Source organism: Bombus pyrosoma, linkage group LG15, assembly GCF_014825855.1.
Source record: "Bombus pyrosoma isolate SC7728 linkage group LG15, ASM1482585v1, whole genome shotgun sequence".
Classification (NCBI taxonomy): domain Eukaryota; kingdom Metazoa; phylum Arthropoda; class Insecta; order Hymenoptera; family Apidae; genus Bombus; species Bombus pyrosoma.
In genome coordinates, this window is record NC_057784.1 from 2,634,245 (window position 1) to 2,656,887 (window position 22,643).

General features: G+C 28.6%; 7 protein-coding genes across 13 annotated transcripts; 3 read left to right on the forward strand and 4 right to left on the reverse strand.

Moving 5' to 3' along the window:
* Positions 1-392: 392 nt before the first annotated feature.
* On the reverse strand, positions 393-3,006 carry LOC122576025 (phosphatidylinositol 4-kinase type 2-alpha). The gene is made up of 6 exons (XM_043745729.1): positions 2,214-3,006; positions 2,022-2,140; positions 1,424-1,916; positions 1,080-1,345; positions 852-991; positions 393-777 (listed from the first exon to the last, which is right to left on the reverse strand). The coding sequence occupies exons 1-6, from the start codon at positions 2,500-2,502 to the stop codon at positions 684-686; spliced, it is 1,401 nt and encodes a 466-aa protein (XP_043601664.1). The 5' UTR covers positions 2,503-3,006; the 3' UTR covers positions 393-683.
* A 737-nt stretch (positions 3,007-3,743) lies between these two features.
* Positions 3,744-6,533, forward strand: LOC122576034 (exonuclease 3'-5' domain-containing protein 2). 3 transcript variants are annotated; one of them, XM_043745794.1, is made up of 7 exons: positions 3,744-4,114; positions 4,516-4,657; positions 4,735-5,034; positions 5,114-5,238; positions 5,309-5,721; positions 5,809-6,182; positions 6,263-6,533. In XM_043745794.1, exons 1-7 carry the CDS (start codon positions 3,879-3,881, stop codon positions 6,461-6,463), a joined length of 1,791 nt encoding a protein of 596 aa, XP_043601729.1. In that variant the 5' UTR covers positions 3,744-3,878; the 3' UTR covers positions 6,464-6,533. The 3 variants fall into 3 exon arrangements, with proteins under 3 accessions (XP_043601729.1, XP_043601730.1, XP_043601731.1); XM_043745795.1 differs by having other exon boundaries at positions 3,979-4,114; positions 4,766-5,034; XM_043745796.1 differs by having other exon boundaries at positions 3,979-4,114; positions 4,769-5,034.
* A 181-nt stretch (positions 6,534-6,714) lies between these two features.
* LOC122576045 (mitochondrial import inner membrane translocase subunit Tim16) lies at positions 6,715-7,598 on the reverse strand. Its single transcript, XM_043745819.1, has one exon. The coding sequence runs from the start codon at positions 7,274-7,276 to the stop codon at positions 6,875-6,877; it is 402 nt and encodes a 133-aa protein (XP_043601754.1). The 5' UTR covers positions 7,277-7,598; the 3' UTR covers positions 6,715-6,874.
* A 274-nt stretch (positions 7,599-7,872) lies between these two features.
* Positions 7,873-10,259, reverse strand: LOC122576037 (protein farnesyltransferase subunit beta). 4 transcript variants are annotated; one of them, XM_043745804.1, is made up of 7 exons: positions 10,157-10,259; positions 9,409-9,525; positions 9,200-9,319; positions 8,883-9,121; positions 8,482-8,782; positions 8,165-8,406; positions 7,873-8,102 (listed from the first exon to the last, which is right to left on the reverse strand). In XM_043745804.1, the coding sequence occupies exons 2-7, from the start codon at positions 9,520-9,522 to the stop codon at positions 7,913-7,915; spliced, it is 1,206 nt and encodes a 401-aa protein (XP_043601739.1). In that variant the 5' UTR covers positions 9,523-9,525; positions 10,157-10,259; the 3' UTR covers positions 7,873-7,912. The 4 variants fall into 4 exon arrangements, with proteins under 4 accessions (XP_043601739.1, XP_043601737.1, XP_043601738.1 ...); XM_043745802.1 differs by lacking the exon at positions 10,157-10,259 and adding an exon at positions 9,782-9,917; XM_043745803.1 differs by lacking the exon at positions 10,157-10,259 and adding an exon at positions 9,616-9,838.
* LOC122576035 lies at positions 10,089-12,491 on the forward strand. Its single transcript, XM_043745797.1, has one exon. It carries the CDS (start codon positions 10,104-10,106, stop codon positions 11,652-11,654), a length of 1,551 nt encoding a protein of 516 aa, XP_043601732.1. The 5' UTR covers positions 10,089-10,103; the 3' UTR covers positions 11,655-12,491.
* Positions 12,096-19,784, reverse strand: LOC122576029 (unextended protein). Of its 2 annotated transcripts, none has more exons than XM_043745740.1 (14): positions 19,293-19,784; positions 18,451-18,748; positions 18,234-18,377; positions 17,989-18,144; positions 17,720-17,908; positions 17,431-17,604; positions 16,757-16,928; positions 16,452-16,643; positions 16,215-16,361; positions 16,001-16,138; positions 15,630-15,902; positions 15,314-15,552; positions 15,073-15,240; positions 12,096-14,896 (listed from the first exon to the last, which is right to left on the reverse strand). In XM_043745740.1, exons 1-14 carry the CDS (start codon positions 19,772-19,774, stop codon positions 14,744-14,746), a joined length of 2,925 nt encoding a protein of 974 aa, XP_043601675.1. In that variant the 5' UTR covers positions 19,775-19,784; the 3' UTR covers positions 12,096-14,743. The 2 variants fall into 2 exon arrangements, with proteins under 2 accessions (XP_043601675.1, XP_043601674.1); XM_043745739.1 differs by having other exon boundaries at positions 14,989-15,240.
* LOC122576039 lies at positions 19,652-22,222 on the forward strand. The gene is made up of 7 exons (XM_043745808.1): positions 19,652-19,784; positions 20,184-20,561; positions 20,672-20,856; positions 20,937-20,994; positions 21,068-21,542; positions 21,636-21,803; positions 21,892-22,222. The coding sequence occupies exons 2-7, from the start codon at positions 20,552-20,554 to the stop codon at positions 22,028-22,030; spliced, it is 1,035 nt and encodes a 344-aa protein (XP_043601743.1). The 5' UTR covers positions 19,652-19,784; positions 20,184-20,551; the 3' UTR covers positions 22,031-22,222.
* The last annotated feature ends 421 nt before the right edge of the window (positions 22,223-22,643 follow it).

The window sequence follows — 22,643 nt, forward strand, 5'->3', positions numbered from 1 at the left end:
AATGATTTACTAATAGTAACTGTAATAGAAATTTCTGTCTTATCTACTAATAGAAAATTTATTTTCTCGTACGTATCGGATAAAAATATAATATGAATATGTAGAATGTTTATTTTAAACAATAAGAATATGTCTTTTTGCTATTTTAGATCACAGTTAATTTTTAAGATTAGATAAATATTCCTTTTCGACAGCATCTAGCGAAAATGCATGTAAATCGATGTGTTTTCAAGACAATAGTACATGGAAGACATAGAAAACATACAATGTAATTACGTGTAATTGATCACGTTTCATTTTAAGGGGATGTCATGTATATCCGTAGTCGTAAAACAGTGCCCAAATTCGTTTTATCATTTGTCTCACATTTCCACGAAGCATATCGAAAAACATTGTGTTAACATTATATATATTTACTGTATACAATATAATCATACTATGATTCGAATTAATATAGTCGAATTAAAAGAAAATGGTATAAACACAAGATAAATTAAATGTAATTGTCGATAAATCTACGCGGACCGTAGATTAGAAACTAGCGTTTGAAAAAAGAGGTAGTAATGCGTGATAAAATTAAGAGAGACAGCACAAATAATAAGATGCGATATTTGTAATGCATCGAATAAGTTCTTCTCAGTTGACGCAGGGCTAATGCTATTTTTCAAGCATTCAAGATCTTTTTAACACCAAGAGAAGAAAGGGCTTTTATTCTGGAAGCGCTGTGTAAATGTATCAGAGAATGAGAATAGTCTTGGTGCTCCGTTTCCCTTGGCCCTGTAAAATAACATTGGTAAGACCAAATTTTATTCATATATCTTCTTGTAATTTATAGAAAATATGTAAAATACTTTTCAACGATCACAGCAGGCATTTGTACCAACTGCACAGGGCTTTTGGCATCCTTTAAAGCTTGTTGTAAGTTCAAGATTTGACCGCGCATTACGCTCATTTGTTTATCAAAATGAGGTCGATCGAAACCTTTATCTTGCTATAAGAATAAATGTATTTTACTGTAGTTATAATTGTAGAGTACTATATATATTTATATAAAATAATCGCCATTTTATACGACTTACTTTAAATAATTGATATAAATCGTCACAAAGATCTTGTACAAAATTTTGATCCGAAAGTTGTGGTAATACAAGTTCTCGCGTCACATCGCTAAATGGTTGTTTCGCTTGACTTAACCATGCCCAGTGATACGGATAAGCACGCCATGAATCGGGATGTTTAAAAGGAAAAGCCAAACCATTATCTATAGCGGCTATTTTTACTTCACCCTGTTCTGATCCGTTTTTTCCCTTACTATTATCGTATTTAATTAACCAATTATCATTACCTTAAAAAAAGTCAGTGTGTCATTAAATAGTTTAGCTTTAAATATAAGAATAAAAAAATGTTATGAAATGTTAAATACCTCTATCAGTATTTCTAATTATATAGTCCAAAATAACTAAGCGTTCAAATTGAAGTTGAAATTCTCTACTAAGACGTGGTGATAAAGGTTCACTTTCCCATCGCCTTAACCAGTAGTCAGCATCCTTGTAACCATCTACAAAAACTTGAAAAGAACCAACTTTTGGCGGCAAACCAATACGATTGAAATGAGATCCCACTGTAGGAAACTGGTCCATGATAGCTTGCTTCATACGAGCTTTTTGTCGGTCTAAGCGTGGGTAGTTAAATGTTTTACTGACAAGTTTGACTACTCTAGTATTTGGAACTATACCCAGACCCAATTTACGGTCAACTAAACTTGCACCCGCCTCACTGAGGTATCCTTGATTTGGAATTAAACAACTTCTCCCAAAACAACACGGACAACAAAGTTTGTGCATCCATTTTGTCCATTTTGGATTTAATCTTCCATAAGGTTCTTCATCCTTTGGCTTAAAAACACCTATTATTTTCTATAAGACAAAATGTCTTGTTATTGTTATAAAATTATGATTCTGAATGGTTGATATTATTATATAGATTGTAATTTTTAAATGTAAAATGAAGTTATACCTTACCCCTGTGGTATTTTTTACAAAGTAACTGCCACTAGAACCTTGGTATATCCTTTCGGGGGAGATTCCATTGTCTATTGCCAATTCAGCCTGCCATACTAACTCAGAGAATTGTGGATCATCTATAAGATATAACAGATTTGACTAGAGATAAAGAATTAAAAGATAAATCTAGTAGAATAGATATTAACAAACCAGGGAAACGATTAAAGGTGACATCCAGCTCCAGTCGACCAAGGAGAGGCTGGCTCTCCCGGTCCATCCCAGGAGAATCAATGGCTATGGTTTGTTCGTTGCTCAGATTGGGAACAAATTCAACGTCTGGTATTAGTTCTGAACACTCATTTACTGGTAAACAATTGTTAGATGTGATTGAAAGATCTACCAATGCATCAGTTTCCACTAAGGCAGAAGTATTAGTATTGTTCTGGCTATGATATTCTCGATAAGGCACGTGTAATTGCCGCTGTTCGGAGTCGCTCATTACAACCGAATCTGCTAGTTATTTGGCAGATCCCTTTATCACCCGTTTGTTTAAAAAATCGTTTGCACAAATAATCCTATCTATTTCCCCATATTCCTTTCCCACCTGTCAATGATGCAAACGATCGAACTCGTGTTTAACAAGTATTTTCGCCATTACAAATTTTAAAGCGATCATTGCGTCATTAAAATAACAACTCTGAATTATTATAAATTTATTAACTTATGAGAATATCCATAGAATAAAGGCATATGTTTATGATGCTTAGGGGAGCACTGTGTAACTAATTAATATCTACGATTCGTCATTCCAGCAGACGATATCAGCTGATAGGATTAACGCCATACTTAATTTTTTCTATACTGTTGTATATGTTCGCATGTAGATATAAATTATAGTTTTCCATTTATACAGAAAATACATATTTAATTATATAGATATATTCGTCATATTCTGTCTACATAAATTTGTCCACACAGAGTAAATATAATTAATCGTATTTTATAGTTTTTTTTTCAAATCAGATATAGTGAATAATAATAAAGTTGCCATATAATTTTGAATAAATGTTACACTTTGTTAATACATTTTATTTACATATACATACCATGAAGTTGAAAAGTATGAAACTTAAAAGTTTCTTTAAAGATGCATAGAAAAAACTTAAATTTTGTAGATACAATTAAAATTCTCAAAACTGTATGATGTTATTTATAAAATCTCATTTTATTTTTAGTTTATATAATAAACGATGTTAACGGATAAAATTACAAAACATAATATATACATAGAATTCATCACAAAAATTGTCTAGAAAGTCACATCAACCAATCAGTATATAGAACGGTCTGAAATATAAACAAGGAAGATAACGTTAGAATAATAGTCGTGTGTGATATTCGTATCCGTGTACTAACGTGAGCCGGTGCTCTAGTAGCTTCGGTTTCCCTTGAACCTCGTCCGGTTATTAACTTATTCTTTCATAATTAAAATCGTGATGTGCCTTTTGCGTACTTACTTAATTATTTTGTATAATTCAATAATTCGTGTATCGATTACGCAGAACATTTCATCTTTATCGTTATTCCTCTACCGGTCGTCATGATTTATAATTCTTATAGCTCAATTAGATAACAAATTTAATTAACATAATTTATTTAAAGTATTTAATTACCAATTATCAATGTAAATATTTATATCTTAAAAAAGTTATATATGTGTTTACATGCACATATATACATATATATAAATCTACATATGTGTGTATATATATATGTACATACATACACAAATATACATAAAGGAGGGAAAATAAATTGTACATACGAAATTTTAATTCTAATTCTCTCAAAAATAAAAGTTTATCTGTGCAATTAATGCATCCTGTAAGGAGCAACATGTTTCTCGTATGCGTAACTGTGGGCCTTGTACTTTTGGCCTCCAAATACCACAAAAATGTCTTTCAAAGTGTTAGACATCTCTGTCAATGTATAAACAATAAAAGCTGTAAGCAAAGTGATAATAAGAAGAAAGATCTTAAAATCACATTGGACAAAATCATTTTAGCTGATACTCCAGAAAAATGTGATTATGCTATTCAACGTATTCATCGGTAAGATGTACAATTGTTTTTATCTTAATATTAAATTACATATTCTAAATGCTATATATAGAAAGTATACACTAGTGCTCTATTTACATTTTTTCTTGTATACCTAACTATGGACTTTTAGAATGTTATTTATGTTGATATATATTTTTTTAATTACTTACTAGTTTTCCTTCAATAAGTTCCTGCTATTTAAGAATTTTAGAGTATATTCATATATTTTAATTATACATATATCTTTTTACAATAATAAATTTTTGTTTGATAATGGTCCTAAGTATATAATTAGGATTTTCATACATTCTATGACAATACATAATTAAAAGTATAGAAGTATAATTTTAAACATCCTCATTATTATTATTCATTTGTTTATCTTGGAATAAATATCTTTTGTGTTAAAGTAACTTGTCTAATGATGTGCTGGGTTTTGATTGCGAATGGGTCAATGAAGGATCTGTTTCTTTACTTCAACTTGCTACATTTAATGGAGTATGTGGCCTTTTTCGCATTGGCAAAATTGGATATATTCCTCAAAAATTGAAAGTATGTAATATTTCACAAATTTAAATCAATATGTAAATTAAATGGTTATGTAAATAATATGACAAACATTTTTTTAGGATTTACTAGCTAATAAAGATATTCTTAAAGTAGGAGTTGCTTCATATGAGGATGGACAGAAGATATTAGCAGATTACGGATGTAGAGTTAGCAGTACAATTGATTTAAGGACATTAGCAGCACGAGTGAAGTTACCAAGCCCACAAAGTTTAGCTGCAATGAGTTTGCAATATTTAGGCTTGGAAATGGATAAATTAATAGAAGTTAGGTGTAGCAATTGGGATGCTGGCACTCTTACTGACGAGCAAGTAGCATATGCTGCTTGTGATGCAATTGCATCTGTTCTTATTTATGACCAAGTAAAATATAATCTATAATGCATTTTAAATAATTTCATTACAGAAAAATATATCTAATAACTAATTTCATATTTTATAGATTACACAGAAAATGAAGGAGAAGTATTCATTGTGGGAAATCTTAAAAAATTATATAAAAAATATGTGTAATAAAAATCTAAATATGCATTTTCATTGTGTTCCTAGTGATGTAATTAATACGAGGTAATATGTTTAATATATTAAAAACATTTATGTTATAAATATCAAATATTAAAAATATTTTGAATTCCAGGTTCAAGGCTCAACGTGAACACACAACTATTAATGAGAAAAACACAGAAAATAATTATTTTGGCAAGATTACCAGAAATTGCAAAACAAATAATAACACTATACGTAAAAATAATGTACCTACAAGAAATAAACCATTATATCATAATTGTTACTTACAAGCACCAGATGGAGAAATATTATGTACATGTGATCGTAAAAAAGCAGAATGGTATCTTACAAAAGGATTAGGAGAAGTAATTGAAAAGGAACCACTTACCGTCAGGTTAAAATTTGAACCTTCTGGGCGAGCTTTAGGACAGGTTGGACAGTATTACACACAAATTAAAATCAATCAGTGTGTGGTTTGTGGAACATCAGATAAGTTTATTAGAAAAAACGTTGTACCTCGAGAATATCGTAAATATTTTCCATGTAAGTTAAATTTCTTTTAAATAAAATTTTATTTAAACTCCACGTATAGTAAAATGAGTTATCAATAAATTTCCAAATATTTTCTAGTGGTGATGAAAGCACATCAATCTCACGATATATTATTATTATGTCCATCTTGTCATGAAATAAGCAATTATCACGATCTGCAGCTCAGAAGAAAGCTAGCAGACATGTGCGACGCACCTTTAGTTGGTCCATTGACACATATACGTAATAAAAATGTAAATAATTCGAGGAAGTTACATTCAGCTGTTAAAGCTTTAAGAGAAAGAACAACTTTGCCTGATGCACGACGCAAAGATTTAGAACATTATATTTTAGAATGTACAAATGAGGAACAAGTTACACCAATTCTGCTTGATGTATTAAACAAAAAATTAGAGAATACAATATCAGTACCCAATCCTGATCAACCTAAATGTCAACCTCATGGTTTAAAGGTATCATTAATGAATGATAGACACTAAACATCTATTATGTTCTTTTGTTCTATAAAAATATTACAAATTTTATTTTTCAGGTTGTTCAATATTTTCATAAAAAGGAAGGAGGTTTAGTAGAATTGGAACGTATGTGGAGGGAACATTTTCTTCTGACTATGAAGCCAAAGTATCTACCAAATCTATGGTCTGTTCATCACAATCAAGAAAGATTAATTATTCATCAATCACAGAACAGAATTAAAGCAGAGGATGCAAAGGTAGCTGGTTTGGCATACTGAATTTTAAATATTATGTACCTAAAGGACTCGTATAAGAGCGAGTACTTGTATTAAAAGACTGTTACACAAATTTATATCTCTGGTTATGTGCATATATATATATACATGTATATACATATTATTTATATATTTACATCTACACACATGTACATAAGAATTGATAACGTTCTTCCTTTTCTACCTTACTTTGATGAATAAGATTGGTTGCAATTTGTAAAAACCTTTAATTTGTAAAAAACAGAGACTTGTGATACTTTAAATAACGTTTTATTTTATTTCAACATTTTAACCTTACTAAGATATAAGTATACCAATTTTGTCAATAGATGTTCCATATTATTTATTGGTGACTAAAATGTCATTACATTTATATATACAGACTTCAAAGGTATATCAATTAAATTTCTAGTATTATAGTTCTTTTGAAGCATTTTGTTGCCTAGAATTACTGTTCGAAGGATGAGTCTTCATAGTTTTTAGTTCTTCGTCAATACGTTCTTTAGCACGTACAATTTTTGACTGAATATAAAAAGAACCACCTTTCGATCTATCATTAACTTCCATAAGATGCTTATAGTTACGTTCAATAGCTTTTACTTCATCCACTCGTTCAACATTCAAAATTTGTAGTGCTTCTTCCAAAGAAATACCAGTCTTATAATTGGCTGCAACGTGTTGAGTACCCCGTGCTCCACCACCTGTTCTATGCGCAGCAGCTTGACTTCCTGCAATTTCTTGTCGTAATGCACGTGCAAATGCTTTAGCAACGACTTGTGTGCCCATTATAATTATTTGTACTAAGTGTTTTGCCATAACCTCTTCCTTCTTATTGAAAATAGCTGTCAAAATAATTTGCAGTATATTTTTCTTTTGCGGTTTAGATTTCAGAAAATATTTATACTAAACAAAATTCGTTTTTTATGATATTCAAATAGTAATATCACTGTTTTCAAATTTTTACGATGGTTTCTTTATATAACTTATTTGTTGCACGTCTCATACTCGTATTGCACCATTTTAAAACGCACATGTATTATATAGAAATACATATATTACTCTAATATTACTGATTGTCTGTATATGAAGTTTCTAATTTAAAAAATGATGTCTATATTACAGTATCAAACAAATTTGTAGAACGCTAACTTTACATAAAGATGCAATATATATTAGATAGATAGGCTGTTTTCGTTTTCAGAGGACGTGTGAGGTTATGATTAAAGCAACATTAACAAAATAATGTTAATTAAATGTTGGTTAACATTGGAATTAAAAAATCGTTAATTCAATAATTTATAATTATTATTACTTTTATTATTCAATAATCTTATATTTACATTTGTTGGTCAATTTTTACGAAATAAAGTAGAATCTGTCTTTGAACTTTTTACTAAGATGAAATAAAAGTATTTATATTCTATCAATTTATTTTGAATATTAAATATATGCTCAGTCAGGTATCGGCAGCGTATTAAAATATTTCAATGCATTAATTGCACAAGAATTTTCTAAATTATACAAAGGATGAATTATTTTCACTAAATTTAAATTAGGCGATCCAATGATCAATGGCAATGGGGAATTCTGTGCAATTGACAATCCGCTAAGTGCATAACATGTATGATATACATCTTGACTTCTGAAATAAATATAATAATTTATAAAATTGTTTTTACAATAAGTAATAACAGTGTTTCATACTTTCCAGGCTTGTCTACAAGACTCCCATGAGGATGTTGGCAGCAGATTAATAAATATTCTTGTAAGGCCTCTTGATTAAACAACCAATATGCGGAATTAAACACTTTGTTCTCCATACTTAAAATTGTATGAATCAGTGGAAAGGCTCCACCTTGCCAAAATGAATAACAGCCATCTACTAGTTTCTCTGTGCGCCCCTGGAATCCACCTTCCAAACGCATTTGTTTGTTTACTATCCACCTCTGAAAATAAATAGATATGAAGAATGGCTTTTTTAATGTATACATATTATAAAATTCACTATATCAGCTGAATACCAGAAATGATTTCAAACAACAGAAGTGAGGTTTTCCAAGAAGCATAAGTGCTGCTAACCCACAAAATCCATATCCTCCATGAGCTTCCATGCCAGGAGAACCACCAAAACCACCTTCCCATGTTTGACATTTAGCTATCCAACTTTCACTTCCCTTAAATATTTCAGGTGTATATACATTTGTCAGTTTTGCTACAGAAAGAGCACAATATATTCCTCTTATATCTGTTTCTCCATCTTTATGTAGACTGAAAGAACCATCTTCTCCATGTAAAGATGCTAAAAATTGTTTAAGCCCTTTTCTAAAAATAATACACAAAATCTTACAAATAGAATTTTTAAATCAAAATCTCTTAAAATGTGCACTTTCGATCACTATGTTCATTTCTTTTATGTATATACCTATCAATTACTTGATAAGCTTGAGGAGTACCAATAGTACATAAAGCATTTATTGCTGCATATGTAGAGGCTAAATGAGGATGCTGCCCTGGACCTCCTCCAAAGCCTCCTTCTGGTGATTGACATTTGGCCAAAAAACCAATAATTTTTGAATATTCATCATATTCTAAACGTTCTCCTAGGATTTGAAGAGAATGTAGACTCCAATAACATAGCCACGGTCTGCTAGAATCTAAACACTACGAAAAAATATATGTAACAATTTTAAGTGTAATTAAAACATAGATTGCTAATAAATACAATCCAGATATTCTTACCTGGTAAGCTTCAGTAAGATGAAACAAAGATTTTTTTAAGAACTGAATATGTTTCTGTCTTGTTAAAACAGGTTCATTACTTAATTTATATAATTTCAGTATATCATTTTCAACACGATCCTAAACTCAAAACATTAAAGAACATTATCAATACAGAAAAAGAAAGGTATATCTGGTAGATAATTAATTTACTGATATTGAAAGCATACTTGTCGTATTGAACTTGTTGTTTGATATCCTTCATCATCCTGTTTTTGTTTTAATATCTCGGCATAAGTTCTAATGTGTGGTTCATCACGTTCACTAATTTTTGAATTCCACATGATCTATTAAACACGTGGATATATTGTATTAACAATTGAAAGAAATAAATCATGTATTAAAATAAAGATATATATATAAAACGAAGATTGTACTACGAGATTTTAAAGGAAAGACGACAAAAAAGATGGGTCTTTTGTCATCGCTTTAAATGATAAAATTCTGCTTCTTAGTAAAGCTTTGAATTTCAAGTAAAATTTTTTCGAATTGAATAATGTTGTAAGGGTTATATCACTTTCACGTTGATTGTATAATAATTACTTCAAGACTCAAGATAAGGAGAAGGTTAAAATTTCTCTGACAGTAACTAATTAGAAATTGTACCAGATACGTAAATGATTAAAATGTAAGAAGAAAGCTTTAGTTATTAAACTTGTCGTGTGATGGTGCGCTTTGTCTCTAGGAGAATTAACCTATTCGAACATTTCTTCTTAATTTGTAATTTTTATACAAGTAAAAATGTCAGGAGGATTTTTGTTATAAAATATTATTTACACGTATATTGCTAGATTGATATTATTGCGTAATAAAAAGAAAAATAACACGTGGTGTTTAGCACGTATCGTGAACTGCAATAATAATAATGTATATTACGACAGATACTAATTTTTTATCAAAAAATTTTCTTATTCATACATTTTACGACGAAAGGACTTGTTTTTGCTGGAATCAGGATAAACTTATAATATTTCCATATACAAATAATGAGCACGTATCTGTTAAAGTATTAACAGCTCCAGCTCCAATAAAAACTATACAATGTTTTACTGGTCGAATTTTTTTAATTTGCATTCCACACGGCGTTTACAAACTTTCAAGGGACCGAGAATTTGCTGTTCTAAGTAAAAGTGCGATTGGAATGGGTACTGTTTTTCATGAAGTATTAATACCGAGAAATGAGTATCTTTATTTGGATAATAAGCGAGAAATGACAAATAAACTGCTATTTAAGCTTTCTTCCCAAGAAACTAATTCCAGTCAACTGTATGTTTATCCATTAAATATGGATAGCATTGTAGAATATTTTATGAAAACTTTAACAAATAATGATTCTACTATAAAAAATTTATGCATAATTGCAGATGGACTAAAACTTTTAATGCTAATCAATGAAAATGTAAAAATAATACATAGCAGTATTTATTCCATTAGTAATATAATACCTGTACGAAAGAGTTCCAAAATTGCAGCATTACTTCTTACTACAAACACAAATGTTATTATTTTAATGCATTCAAAAGATAATGTGCTTGTTTTTGAAACAATTTATATAAGAACACAGATACAAGCCATTTGCGCTGCTTTTAGCCAATCCCTAGAAGATATATTATGGATTGTTTATTCATATGAATCTAAATTATATTATATAAAGAAACAATTACTAATTGATAATATTTATCAAGTAAAAGTCGAAGATAAAAGCTTTGTTTGTTTACAATCATATGACTCTAATATAATTTTAGGTTTGACAGAAGATAATCAATTAGTAGAGTTTCCTATAAGTACAGTAGAAAGAACACTGTCAATGGAAAACGATACTTTTATTAATCTTCACTCCAATATGTTAGATGGTGTGTCACTTATAATGGATAAGATTTATAAAAGTACTCAAGAATTACAAACTTTAAATGAAATATTAACAGCAGAAAAGGATAAATTAAGAAGAATAAATTTATATGCACATAAAGACAAGATACAGTTATGGCCAAAAATGATGATAAATTACATAGCAAATCGGACATTTTTAACAGCAAATTTTCACGAGGTCCTGCCAAAAAATAGTTGGGTCATCCTTAATGTAAAATTGGGATATCGAAATCTGTTTTGTATGAAGAAAATAGTAGTACGGGAGACTATAGTTGATATTTATATACCTGAAAATTTAATGGCAGATACATCACAAATTGCAATAGATTTAATAGCTTTTAGAGATAAAAGATATCCTTGGTGTCTAATAAGGAATTATGTAATCAGTGATTATTTGGAAAGAAGAAAGAAGAAAAAGAGATTTAATGTCGATTTTATAAATTCTAAAATTGCCATACTTCAAACTTGTATACGAGAAGGAAACATTAATATGAAAAAATTATCTGAAGTTAAGAAAAGTCTAAGAAAAGAATTTAGTGATATATAAATTTTAATAACATACAAAACGAACGGTTTTTTTTTAAATTTCATATTTATGTTATATTTTTATAATATAAATTTATATAAGAAATACAAGTTGAATATATAGGAAACCAACAAAAAAAATCGAATGCATTTGAAAACAAAACTGTATCTTTATTTTGCGGATATAATAATATGTTGATAAATATTTGACTCTTTTTTTGGATACACATTTTTATCGACATGCTTTTTATCAATTCTATAATTATACAATATAGATTATACAATGTTGCTAAAACTATGTGCAATGTGCAGTTCCCTGCTATACACCAATACAGAGCATTTTGGTTTAGTATTAATGTGTATGCCTTTTTTTGGATAATATTTTGATTTATCAAGGAATAATATGCAGAAAGAGATAACTGAATATCTTTTTCTGCATCATGATTTTGGCAAAATTTTGCTATTAATGTGAGCAATATACACTTATTTTTATTTATAGGCACACTATTACATAATGTTAATCAACTAAAAGTCAGTTTACAAATATAACGCACATAAATAGTTGTTATTTTTTAATTTTTCTTTCACATGCTTCACTAATATTTATATCTTCACTTAGTAAGATGCAATTTCTGTTGTGAAAATAACATACAATTGTTATGGGTATAAACTCACAGTTAGTGATATCTATAATTTCTATAAAATACTGTAAATATAAATAAATTTCAATAAGTACTTTAAATTGCTGTTAATAGAATGCATAATGACTAAATGGATTGTAAAAATATTGTCTGTAATATTCATCGAAAATTAAAAATAAATTGGGAATAAAGAACTAAGCAATAAAGAAAAAAAAAAACAATAAAAGAACAATAAATGCTACACAATACATGACACTATATGGTCTATCTATTGTAATTTAAAGGTATGCATTGTCTAAATACATTAATGTTAATTGTAACATAATGTGTTAATATGAGTATATGGATCTTAAAATTATATTGTATATTTCGTACGAATGTAAAATATTCCATAAAATTGCCCAAAACATTTAAACATATTTTATGTAAATACTCAAACATATTTACATAAAATTCCTTAAATAATAAATATATACCTATATAAAAATTAAAATCTGAATGATTTCTTTTAAATCTGAAGCTTATATTACATTAAAATGAATATTCTTTTGTAATGAAAATGCATAAGCTACATTTCGTACTTTGAAATTATAGTATCTCATTCAGTTTTCGAATAATTAATTAATTAATTATTTACAAATAATGGTAGTAATTGCTTTCAATTTCTTACGTATTTTTAAAAGCTATTTGAAAGGATTATTGAAATATTTATAAGTTTAAAAAATATGGCAGTAATGGTCTATCTATTAAATTTTAAGAAAAAATAACGATAAGCTGCAATAATTTATATCTAGAATTATAAATTTGATCACTCTATCCAAGTAATTCTATGTTGTAGACTTGTTCTGCTTTTAAGAGTGAGTACATGAATTGAATTTCGTTTGTCAAGAAAACCAATACTAAATTCTTTTTGGAATATCTAATTACTTTGCACATTTAACGGCTGATTATATATTTATGATTTTTTTATTAGAGATTTTTTGAAATTTAGAAAAACTTCTAATCGTAAAATACTATTTTAAACTATTAACTATTTGAAACTTAAGATATGTACAAATGTTGAACATTAAGTTTTATATCTGACACACACTCTTTTTGTATAATAAAAATATAGTAATTGAGAAAAAAAATGGAATAAAAGCACACATTAGGCATATATCGTTAAAATATCGAACTCTTTGCAATTCACTATTTGTCTACAGGGATTGTACTGTACCATTGTGTTATCGCTCAACATTTCTTTTTTTTTCTAAGAAACACAGCTATTCGTGTTGTACATACATCATAAGTGAAAGAAGATTTATAAACAAAGTAAATTCATGTTTCAAACTGAAAGTTAAATTAATTGCATTTTACTATAGCAAATAAATTTAAATGAACATATAATTTGAATTTTGCTATAGAAATCATATCTATTTCTTATTAAAATGCAATTTTTTAAATACGATTAAACACAGTTTATAAATTTTTTAAGGCACTGAATAAAAATACATAGTATTTTTATACCATATATACCGAGAGTCTCATAATTCATTACAAATGGGAACAATTTGTTCCTTCTATTTACACTATTCACATTTGTGTAAGGAATATGATTTAACGAATACAAGATAACTGAAAAAAGAACTCTGTGTCTGAAGAATATATTAAATTATACATTCAGAGTTCTTTTAACCTTCTAATGTAACACGTTCTTAATCAAATACATCCTTGAATAAAGTTTGTTGATTTGATGGTGTAAGAAATGTAAAAAAAACTAATTGTAGTTATACAACTGCATTTAAATTTGGCTACTTTGTTTTTAAATTTTTAAAAACTTCATTTGCTTTGTGGGGCATAAGCATAACAACAGGATCATTCATATGTAATCATTAAGAAATGTCATATAAATGTGTATTTCATCAGTATGAAATGCACATATCATTAAGTATCGTTCTTATGAGGAAATGCATGGTATAGTGATATTTACAAATGTTCAAGAAGAATAGTTGAAAAATATATATGCATTTTGTGATAAACAATAGAAAATGAAGTTTGCTATAATAACGAGAATAAACAATCTTCAGTAAGTGTTCCGCTCTTTTAAAATATAAAATATCTATAAAAAATTATGCAACATTTATTGATTAAAAGTGTATTAAATTTTAATTACGTATGAAATTGTTTACGTAGACTACAAGAAGAGTCAAATGTAGATATATGAGTATCTGAAATTTTGGCAACTTTCCCTGAGCGTACTAACTTTATAGATATAGAACATAGTGGGTGGTTTCCACAAACCCAACTATTTCAAACTTAAAATACACAAGATCAACTATCAATTTGTTTCGCGATAAATATTTAAGTAATTTGTTAAGTACCTAATGCCATGATAGCATTGTATGTCATAGAGGTTTTTCCTGCTCTTCGTTGTTTAATACCTGCAGTGTTAATGTCGACTCACTAAATGCTGTCGACTATTTTCCGAACGTTAAGAGTCTTCTTGCTTAGGCAGGAGATTCGTTCTTTCTTCTTCTTCGATTAATTTTTTTGCTGATATAGCTCTGTTTGCTTCTTGACGAGCCAGAATCTCTGTATTTAAATCTAACTTAGGTTGTGCTTGACCAGGACTGATTATTGCTGTCTAGAATACATGTATGAAGTCATTACTTTTTAGTATAATTTTTTACATTTTATAAAATTAAAATAATGAAATTATGATAATAAAAAGTCAACCTTTACTGGTGAATTTTTAAGTTTTCCATTATGATCACTATATAATGAGATGAATTTCGAATGTGTAATTGGATTAGCACTGACTGGAGCAGGTGAAGTTGGAGCAGTTGCACTATGAATAGGAGATTGCACATTATCTTTATCTTTTTCTTTCTCCTTCTCCTTCTCCTTTTTACTTTCTTTTTCTTTGTCAACAGGTAATATCGGAGATTCTGGCATACTACGATCATCTTCATCCAAAGAATGTAGTAACTAAGAATTATGAAATTATTATATAATATAAATTTGATCATATTTTTAAGACCATTAGTATCATGCAATTAACCTTTTCTACTTCGTCGTCAAATTGTTGTTCCTGACCGGGTAATGAATCTTTCTGACTTCTTTCTAGAAGTGTGGCTCGTTTCGCGGCCAAATATAAAGATCTTTTAATTTTGACGTAAAACACTTCCGTGACTGCCCGTACCGTATAGTCAGGAACGAATGTATACCGTAACATAGAATCTAAATTGATCGATTGTATGCTTCCCACCGTTTGAGGATTTGTATTGGTAGGTGACTCGGCTGAAAAATTTTACATATAAGTCCATGAACATCCTGAATATTTTAGACATAAGGAGCAAGCTTAATATAAATTTTACCAATTCCAACATTGACAGTAAGTGCTTGAGAACCAAAATACGTAAACGGGCCGCTTTCGAACATCATATTCTCTTTTCCAACTGTAACTTCAACTCGACCTTCTAAGATTAAGACGAAGTAGTCGACCGCTTTTCCTTGTTGATAAATCACCGCTACGGGATCATTTCTTGCTTTTTCGCGTGATTTCACTTTGATGTGATAAATAATATCTTGTTTAAGTAAACGACGCAAAATAGTTTCCGATATTGTATCGGGCTTAAAAGCATCTACAGCTGTGGATCATATATTACACTCAGATACATTTTAACAGCACTAAAATAATGTTTTATATAAATTTCATATTTTCTTAAATCAAAACACTTCTTCCTACTTGTAGACAAATACTGAAACATAGCCAATGTTAACTGAGGCGATATATGAATTCGTTGATTTTCTTTCTTCTCTGCAAACACGGTAAAATCTTGTATTTTATGTCTAGCTTGTCTTCTGCGCTTAGATTTATTATCCGCTGCAAGAAAACATGATTAATATTAATTGCATTCATGCATATACAATATAGTGCATTTTTCATACAGGTAACTTACTAAAGACGTCAGTTTCATCCATGATCTCAGCTTGAATTAATTCTTCTATAACATCTTCTAATGTAACCAATCCTATTACTTCATAAAAAGGATCGCCTTCGCCTTCGTTATTAACCCTTTGAACAAATGCCATGTGTCCTTTATGACCTAAAATAAGTGTAGGTTAGATATATTTTTACTTTTAAAAGAGATACATTAAACGATCCAATGACATAGATTTGTTCGAAAGATATAAACCTTCTTTAAATTGTTTAAACATAATGTCTAGCGTAACATCTTCAAAAATGAAGTTACATGGATTTTGATAAAATTGACATAAAGTTTTTAATGGCATATTATCATCTGGATCAACAAATGCGAGATCTTTAATATAAAGCATTGTAACAATATTTGTTCTTGCACCTTCATATACTGGTATACGAGAAAAACCTAAAAAGTAACAATAATAAATGATGTAAACTGTACATGTATATGTATTATTATTTGTAAAAACAATATTCTATATTCTATTGATAAACATATAAGTAATGTAAAATTTAAACCTGATTTCATAATTTCTGATACTGTCTCAAAATCTAAAATGGCATTATAATCCAACATATATACATCCTCAATTTTTGTCATTACATCCCTAACAGTTTTTTTTCGCAACTCTAATGCTCCAGCAATAATGTTCACTTCATCTTTTTCTAAATCATTATATCCTGTTGTTACCTATAGATAACAATACAGAATGACATAATTATATATTATACGTATAATTCGCAATATACTGATATGAAATCTTTGATAATGTTATTAGATTACATGAATAACACACTCGATAAAATTAATGGATATTAATTAAATATATTATTTATCTTTATATTACTGCACATATATATAGAAGATAAATTCAACTTAAATTGGCACAGTATAAGAGTGTAAGGTTATCTTATTTAAGTTTCATGATGATAAGTAATCTAACATATACGCTGAACAGTATAAAAACTCCAAACAAACGTCAGTAGATCTATATCTTACCTACATATGATTGAATTTAGATGTTAGTATAATTATCTGTCCTATCCATACGCATTCTGATAAGATCCATACAGGAAAAAATTTGAAAAGGAGTTTTGATAATATATACTTCAAATTGCAAACAGAAAAGATTATATTCAGAATATAGGAAGCTAAAAGAAAAAATTGTAACAGTTGCTTCGTTATCCCATACCTTCACAAGTTCCTTTAACCGCTCACGATTATATACATTGCCAATTTCTTCTCCAAGAAGGAAATCTAAAAGTTTACTGATAGGATAACTCATTGGAAATGTTAATACCATAGTTAATTTGGTAATGTAAATAGTTTTTGCTCCAATACACAATCCATGTCTACTGCAAATAGCCTAAAAGTATAAAGTAATTTACCTAATTATTAAATTATCTCTAAAATTTAAAAGTTATGTTTTCATCTAATGTTTCTATTGAAAATAAAATATATATTCTTACAAATATACTTACTTGTGGCGAAATTTCACCAAAAATTACAATAGCTAAAGTAGAGCAAATAACAGCAACTAATCCAGAAGTTAAATCATCTAACAAAATAGTAAAGATCGAATTCACCAAAACATTGGAGAATAAAATTGAGCATAACAAATAATTCCCATGATTTCTCACTGGTTGTATTGTTCTTGCATATTGTTTTTCCTTTAATATATGAATTATTGAATGTAATTGTTATAAAATTAAATAATTGAAATAACTCCAAGTAGTAGAAAGTAAGGTACCTTTTCTGTTCCAGTATTACAAAGTATCTTCAACTCAGTTCTGTCCATTGCCATTAATCCCAAATTTAAACCAGAAAATAGAGCAGAAAAAGTAAGACACATGAAAATAATTACAATACTAAGCCAAAGTGGTAAAAATTTTTCATATGTATATATCTGTAAAAATAAATATTTTTTAATAAATATTTCTAATATATTGATTAATGGTTAATGGTATTTTGTTTTTATTATATTTTATTACTCACAGTTTGCCATGATTCAGTGCCTTGATGTCTAAAGAGTAAAGTGTTTGGATCTGCCTCTCCTGGTTGTTTTACACATATGAAGAAAGGTGAACCAAGAGGTAATACCACATCAATAGTTGCAGTGTTATTTCTTACATTTTGTATCTGTATCAATCATATTTTTAAAAAATTATTTATGGTATAAACATCTTCTAACGCGTAAGATAGAAATGCTTACTAAAAATTCATTGGTTTTAATTTTATCGCAGATACTACCCCTTTTGGCTGGTTCATCAGTAAAAGTAATCAAAGTACCTTCTGTGAAACCAAAACCAAATAATCTTATGACTGCCTTACTGCCAGCAAGTATCTCTGGAATACCATCTTCCCTATAACTGGGATCCTTTGCTGATGTCTCTATTCTCAGACCCTCAATAAACACATCTGTATGGATTTGCCGAGTAAATAGATTTTCGGGGTCATCATTGACAGTGGGTAATAAATTGAAAGTGTCACGACTTGTACGAAAATATTTTCTGGGAATAAGTGACATAAAACAATAGATTAAATTAATCTTTATTTAAAAAAAGAAAAAAAATTAAGAATTATCAGAATTAACAAGAAGAAATTTTAAGAATTGTTCCAAAGTTTATTTAATAAGAAACGTCTTTGTTAGTCTTTTTAAAAGTAAAATTAATGTTTTAATTAAAAGAATTATAAATTTAACATATCTGATGTATAAGCAGAGCTAAAATTATTAATTAATCTTTGGAATTAATTGACCTTTATGCAAACAATTAATTAAACTTGCTTATATTTGAATGTTTAAATACGAAATTGTGAATAGAATCAGGCAAACATGTTCCTTTATAACGTTACATAGTAGCAAAATAATGATGTTTCATATGTACATATAATTATAGCATTATAGGAGAAGTCTCTTGCCGTCGATAATATCGGGATTTCCGCTTTCGTAAAAAATGGTGTCAAGTCATACGATAAATGTCTATTATTTATATGGCAAGAAAATTCTCTTTAATGATGCTCGGATAAAGACAAGTTATCTAATATTTAACTTACTTTGATTGTATTGGAGACCTGATAGTAAAATTGCTTCCAAGATTGGTCCATATTTCACCGAATATGCTGACGATCTTTAGACAGAAATAGATCGTAGTAACCTTAAAATTAGGAACTTTGTCGAACTTATATATCGCACGACTGCCATTCGGTGAGATCCAAATTGCACTTAATTTGTTTTCTGAATCGCAGTTATCAATTGTACGTGACCAGAGTAATGAGACATTATTCTCGAGGCCGGTGCCAAGAATTTCAATCAAGAAACCTGAACTAGAAGACACGTTCTCTCCCGTAAAAGATTTTTTCCTGATTAAGACATCCACCGATTTGACACTTAAATTATCAGATACTTTCACTTTTGTAAATGTATTAACGGTTACTAAATTGGATGTCACAAAAACAAGTAATAAAAGAGCTGCCGGTGTGCTTGAGCAGACAACATGTTGCGCCATCATGCGACAAGTGCACCGTGACAACTTCATACAGTCTTCAGTTAGTACTGCATTTATAATCTCGTATCGTCACAATACGCTTGCGTATTATCACAGATCAACCATAGTATAGATTTTACATCTTATAGAATTTAACCGTTTATGATTCGCGGTATTTTTGAACTTTCATTTTGGTTATTTTCGTCAGTTATTGTCGCCAAGTTAGTATCCGCTATTTCAATATTTTAGCGGCAAGCTAACACAATAACATATTTATATACGGATGAATATATGTATATACTATATGATATATTATATTATATCATATACGAAATATAATATCTCGAGTTATACTCGACGATTCATTCATTCACATATAGAACCGCAAAGGGTTAATATTATATCAACTGACATACCATTTTTGGAATAAGTTAAAAGTTTTATTTTCTCCTATTTTTAGTGTTTGCGAATTTACAAAGATGACGAGATGCTAACGCTAAAAAGATGTGGTTTATTCTGGAGAAAAAGATTGCAAATGGAAAGTCTGTGTCGCGCGGTTGGGGTTTGCTTTTATAACTGACGAGGTTTGGAGGCGCTTCTGTAGTTCGTGACGTGGCGCCACTCGTGGGTTGATTGTGAAGTTGGTCGAGGGGGCGCCACATAATCTTTCTGTTTTGGCGGGAAATAAGTTACGTTTGCGTATATGTTTTGTTAATGCGTGAAATGTTTGATATTAGACTCTAATGGATTTTAAAAAAGTTTCATAAATTTTGACGCTATTATAAAGTTACTCTATTGTTAAATTTTATTCCGTGTTTGCTGTACATAATGCCGACCGGTTAGTATTCTTTGATAAATTAATATCTTAAAATGTCATTAATGATTCAAAGAGGTTATTTTGTAACGTTGGGTTAAAATTGCGCTAATAATTTCTTTTAAATCTTTTAGCAACGCCTACATTTGTACAAGAGATAGTTAACGTTATTAAGAGATTCAAATTCGAGGAATTAGAATTATCAGTAGCGCCAGTTTTTCCAGAAATATCCTGGAGTAATATAAGATCCGAATTAATTAAACATCACAAAAATTTTACATCACGCAATGTAGCAGAAGTTATTAAAATGGTTGTCATCGTAAGTTTTATGTACAGGCATATAATCTTATTAATTTTATTTACTGTTATATATTGCGTTTCTTTTATTTTTTATTATAGGAAGAAAAAGTTACGGAGAAAATTTTAAGAGATCGTTTATCAACACTACGATTAGTTGGTAAGACACACAAAATTCAATCATCGACTTTATTTATTTTATAGATTGATGTAATGAAATTTTTATATTTCAGATATAAGCTGGCACAGTAATAAAAAAATGTGGTATGGCTATATATTAATAGGTTCTGATAAAACTGTTAATTATTTCATAAACAGAGAAATTCAAAATAATATGCAAGATAATTTTGATTCATTAAATATGAAAATTAATGTAAAGATATATACACATAATGATATTACATATATGTCTTTAACAGCAACGAAATATAAAAATAAAAAAGGAAAAGAAAATCGACGTGCAATTTCACACGTTTTCGCTTTATTTATGGGTCAAAAATATTTCTTTTCTACCAAAAAAGCTATTTCATCTGATATTTTAAATGCTGTAGTAAGAAGTTTGGGTTATAAAAACTCTAAAAGATTTAAATTGATGGGTAGAGATCTTAAATCTTTGAGCAAATTATGTTGGAAGAGGAAAGAAGGAACAATAAGTTCTGAAAATATTAATAAAACTGTGGTATATGAAGATGGTGTTCTTGATAGAAAGTAACATATCTTTCAAAAATTTATATGTAAAATGAAACTTAAAATTTCTAAAGAAAAATAATACATAATACACATGTCATATATATCCTATAGGAAGACGGGCATAGACTTTACTCAACAAAAGCAGCGAGTAAAGTATGCAGAAAAATGTTTTGGTGATAATCCTCCTACCTTAGAAGTACTTGTTGTAAATGGGCCTAGTATGCCTTTGTCACATGAAGGTGTATCAAAAGAATTACCAAATGAAAACATACAAATAGCGTGAGTTCTTTTTAAATGAAATCATATGATTTAATATTTTATAGTTATAACAAAATTCTATTTTTTTATGTATTTAAATGTATTTCAGATGGGAATTTCGCAGTCACAACATTGTTGCATGTTTAACAAAGTTAATAGAACGACGTATATTGGTTACACCAGTGCCGCATTATATATCAAATTTAATGACATTAGGAAGAAATGTATTAACACTTAAGAAGGATTAATAATTAACATTTAAATGTCATATTATACTGGTATAGAGCTAATGCGAGCAAAGCTTGCCTGTTACTTTAATGATCTTGTAATTATTCAAATTCTAAGGGACGAATTAGTAAATACATATTACCATGATATATAAAGACATAATATATCTTTTTTTAGTGTTTTTGTTATTAACTATTACACATTTTTTAATATCTTTAAATAATTGTTATGTATAATAAAATGTAATTTTCATATGTCTAAAAATAAAGAAATATAGTACATTTTTCATTTTCTATTTCAAACGTTTTATATTAGTCTCATTAATTAACAAGATTAAAAAAAAGCCTATGAAGATGTAGTATACGTGAAAAGCGAGATGTTATTTAAAGTACAATAAAAGTATATTAAAAAATTCTCTAAATTAATATACTAGTCATATTAATTTACTATTATATTAATGTACTAGTTATATTTACATTTATATATGTATATGTATGTACACGTATATTACAATATATAATATCAAGATAGAATATTTTCATATACATACAATTTATTTGATACTTTATTACAATAAAATGGCTTATAAATAAAAAGCTTTTATGGATAAAGATAATGTGTATCTTAATTATA

Excerpts from the sequence above, each read along its gene's own strand:
- LOC122576045 (XM_043745819.1), bottom strand. The coding sequence starts at position 7,276 with ATGGCAAAACACTTAGTACAAATAATTATAATGGGCACACAAGTCGTT.
- LOC122576034 (XM_043745794.1), top strand. The coding sequence starts at position 3,879 with ATGCATCCTGTAAGGAGCAACATGTTTCTCGTATGCGTAACTGTGGGC. Across the intron at positions 5,239-5,308 it reads AGTGATGTAATTAATACGAG|GTTCAAGGCTCAACGTGAAC; the intron begins GTAATATGTTTA and ends TTTGAATTCCAG. Across the intron at positions 6,183-6,262 it reads GTCAACCTCATGGTTTAAAG|GTTGTTCAATATTTTCATAA; the intron begins GTATCATTAATG and ends TTTATTTTTCAG.
- LOC122576037 (XM_043745804.1), bottom strand. The coding sequence starts at position 9,522 with ATGTGGAATTCAAAAATTAGTGAACGTGATGAACCACACATTAGAACT. Across the intron at positions 9,122-9,199 it reads ATCTTACTGAAGCTTACCAG|TGTTTAGATTCTAGCAGACC; the intron begins GTAAGAATATCT and ends ATTTTTTCGTAG. Across the intron at positions 8,407-8,481 it reads GTTGTTTGAAATCATTTCTG|AGGTGGATAGTAAACAAACA; the intron begins GTATTCAGCTGA and ends ATTTATTTTCAG.
- LOC122576029 (XM_043745739.1), bottom strand. The coding sequence starts at position 19,774 with ATGAAGTTGTCACGGTGCACTTGTCGCATGATGGCGCAACATGTTGTC. Across the intron at positions 16,929-17,430 it reads GGTTAAAGGAACTTGTGAAG|GTAACAACAGGATATAATGA; the intron begins GTATGGGATAAC and ends TGTTATCTATAG. Across the intron at positions 15,241-15,313 it reads TTGACGACGAAGTAGAAAAG|TTACTACATTCTTTGGATGA; the intron begins GTTAATTGCATG and ends CATAATTCTTAG.
- LOC122576025 (XM_043745729.1), bottom strand. The coding sequence starts at position 2,502 with ATGAGCGACTCCGAACAGCGGCAATTACACGTGCCTTATCGAGAATAT. Across the intron at positions 2,141-2,213 it reads CACCTTTAATCGTTTCCCTG|ATGATCCACAATTCTCTGAG; the intron begins GTTTGTTAATAT and ends TATATCTTATAG. Across the intron at positions 992-1,079 it reads ATTTATATCAATTATTTAAA|CAAGATAAAGGTTTCGATCG; the intron begins GTAAGTCGTATA and ends TTATTCTTATAG.
- LOC122576039 (XM_043745808.1), top strand. Across the intron at positions 20,857-20,936 it reads TTATTAAAATGGTTGTCATC|GAAGAAAAAGTTACGGAGAA; the intron begins GTAAGTTTTATG and ends TTTTTATTATAG. Across the intron at positions 21,804-21,891 it reads AATGAAAACATACAAATAGC|ATGGGAATTTCGCAGTCACA; the intron begins GTGAGTTCTTTT and ends AATGTATTTCAG.
- LOC122576035 (XM_043745797.1), top strand. The coding sequence starts at position 10,104 with ATGTATATTACGACAGATACTAATTTTTTATCAAAAAATTTTCTTATT.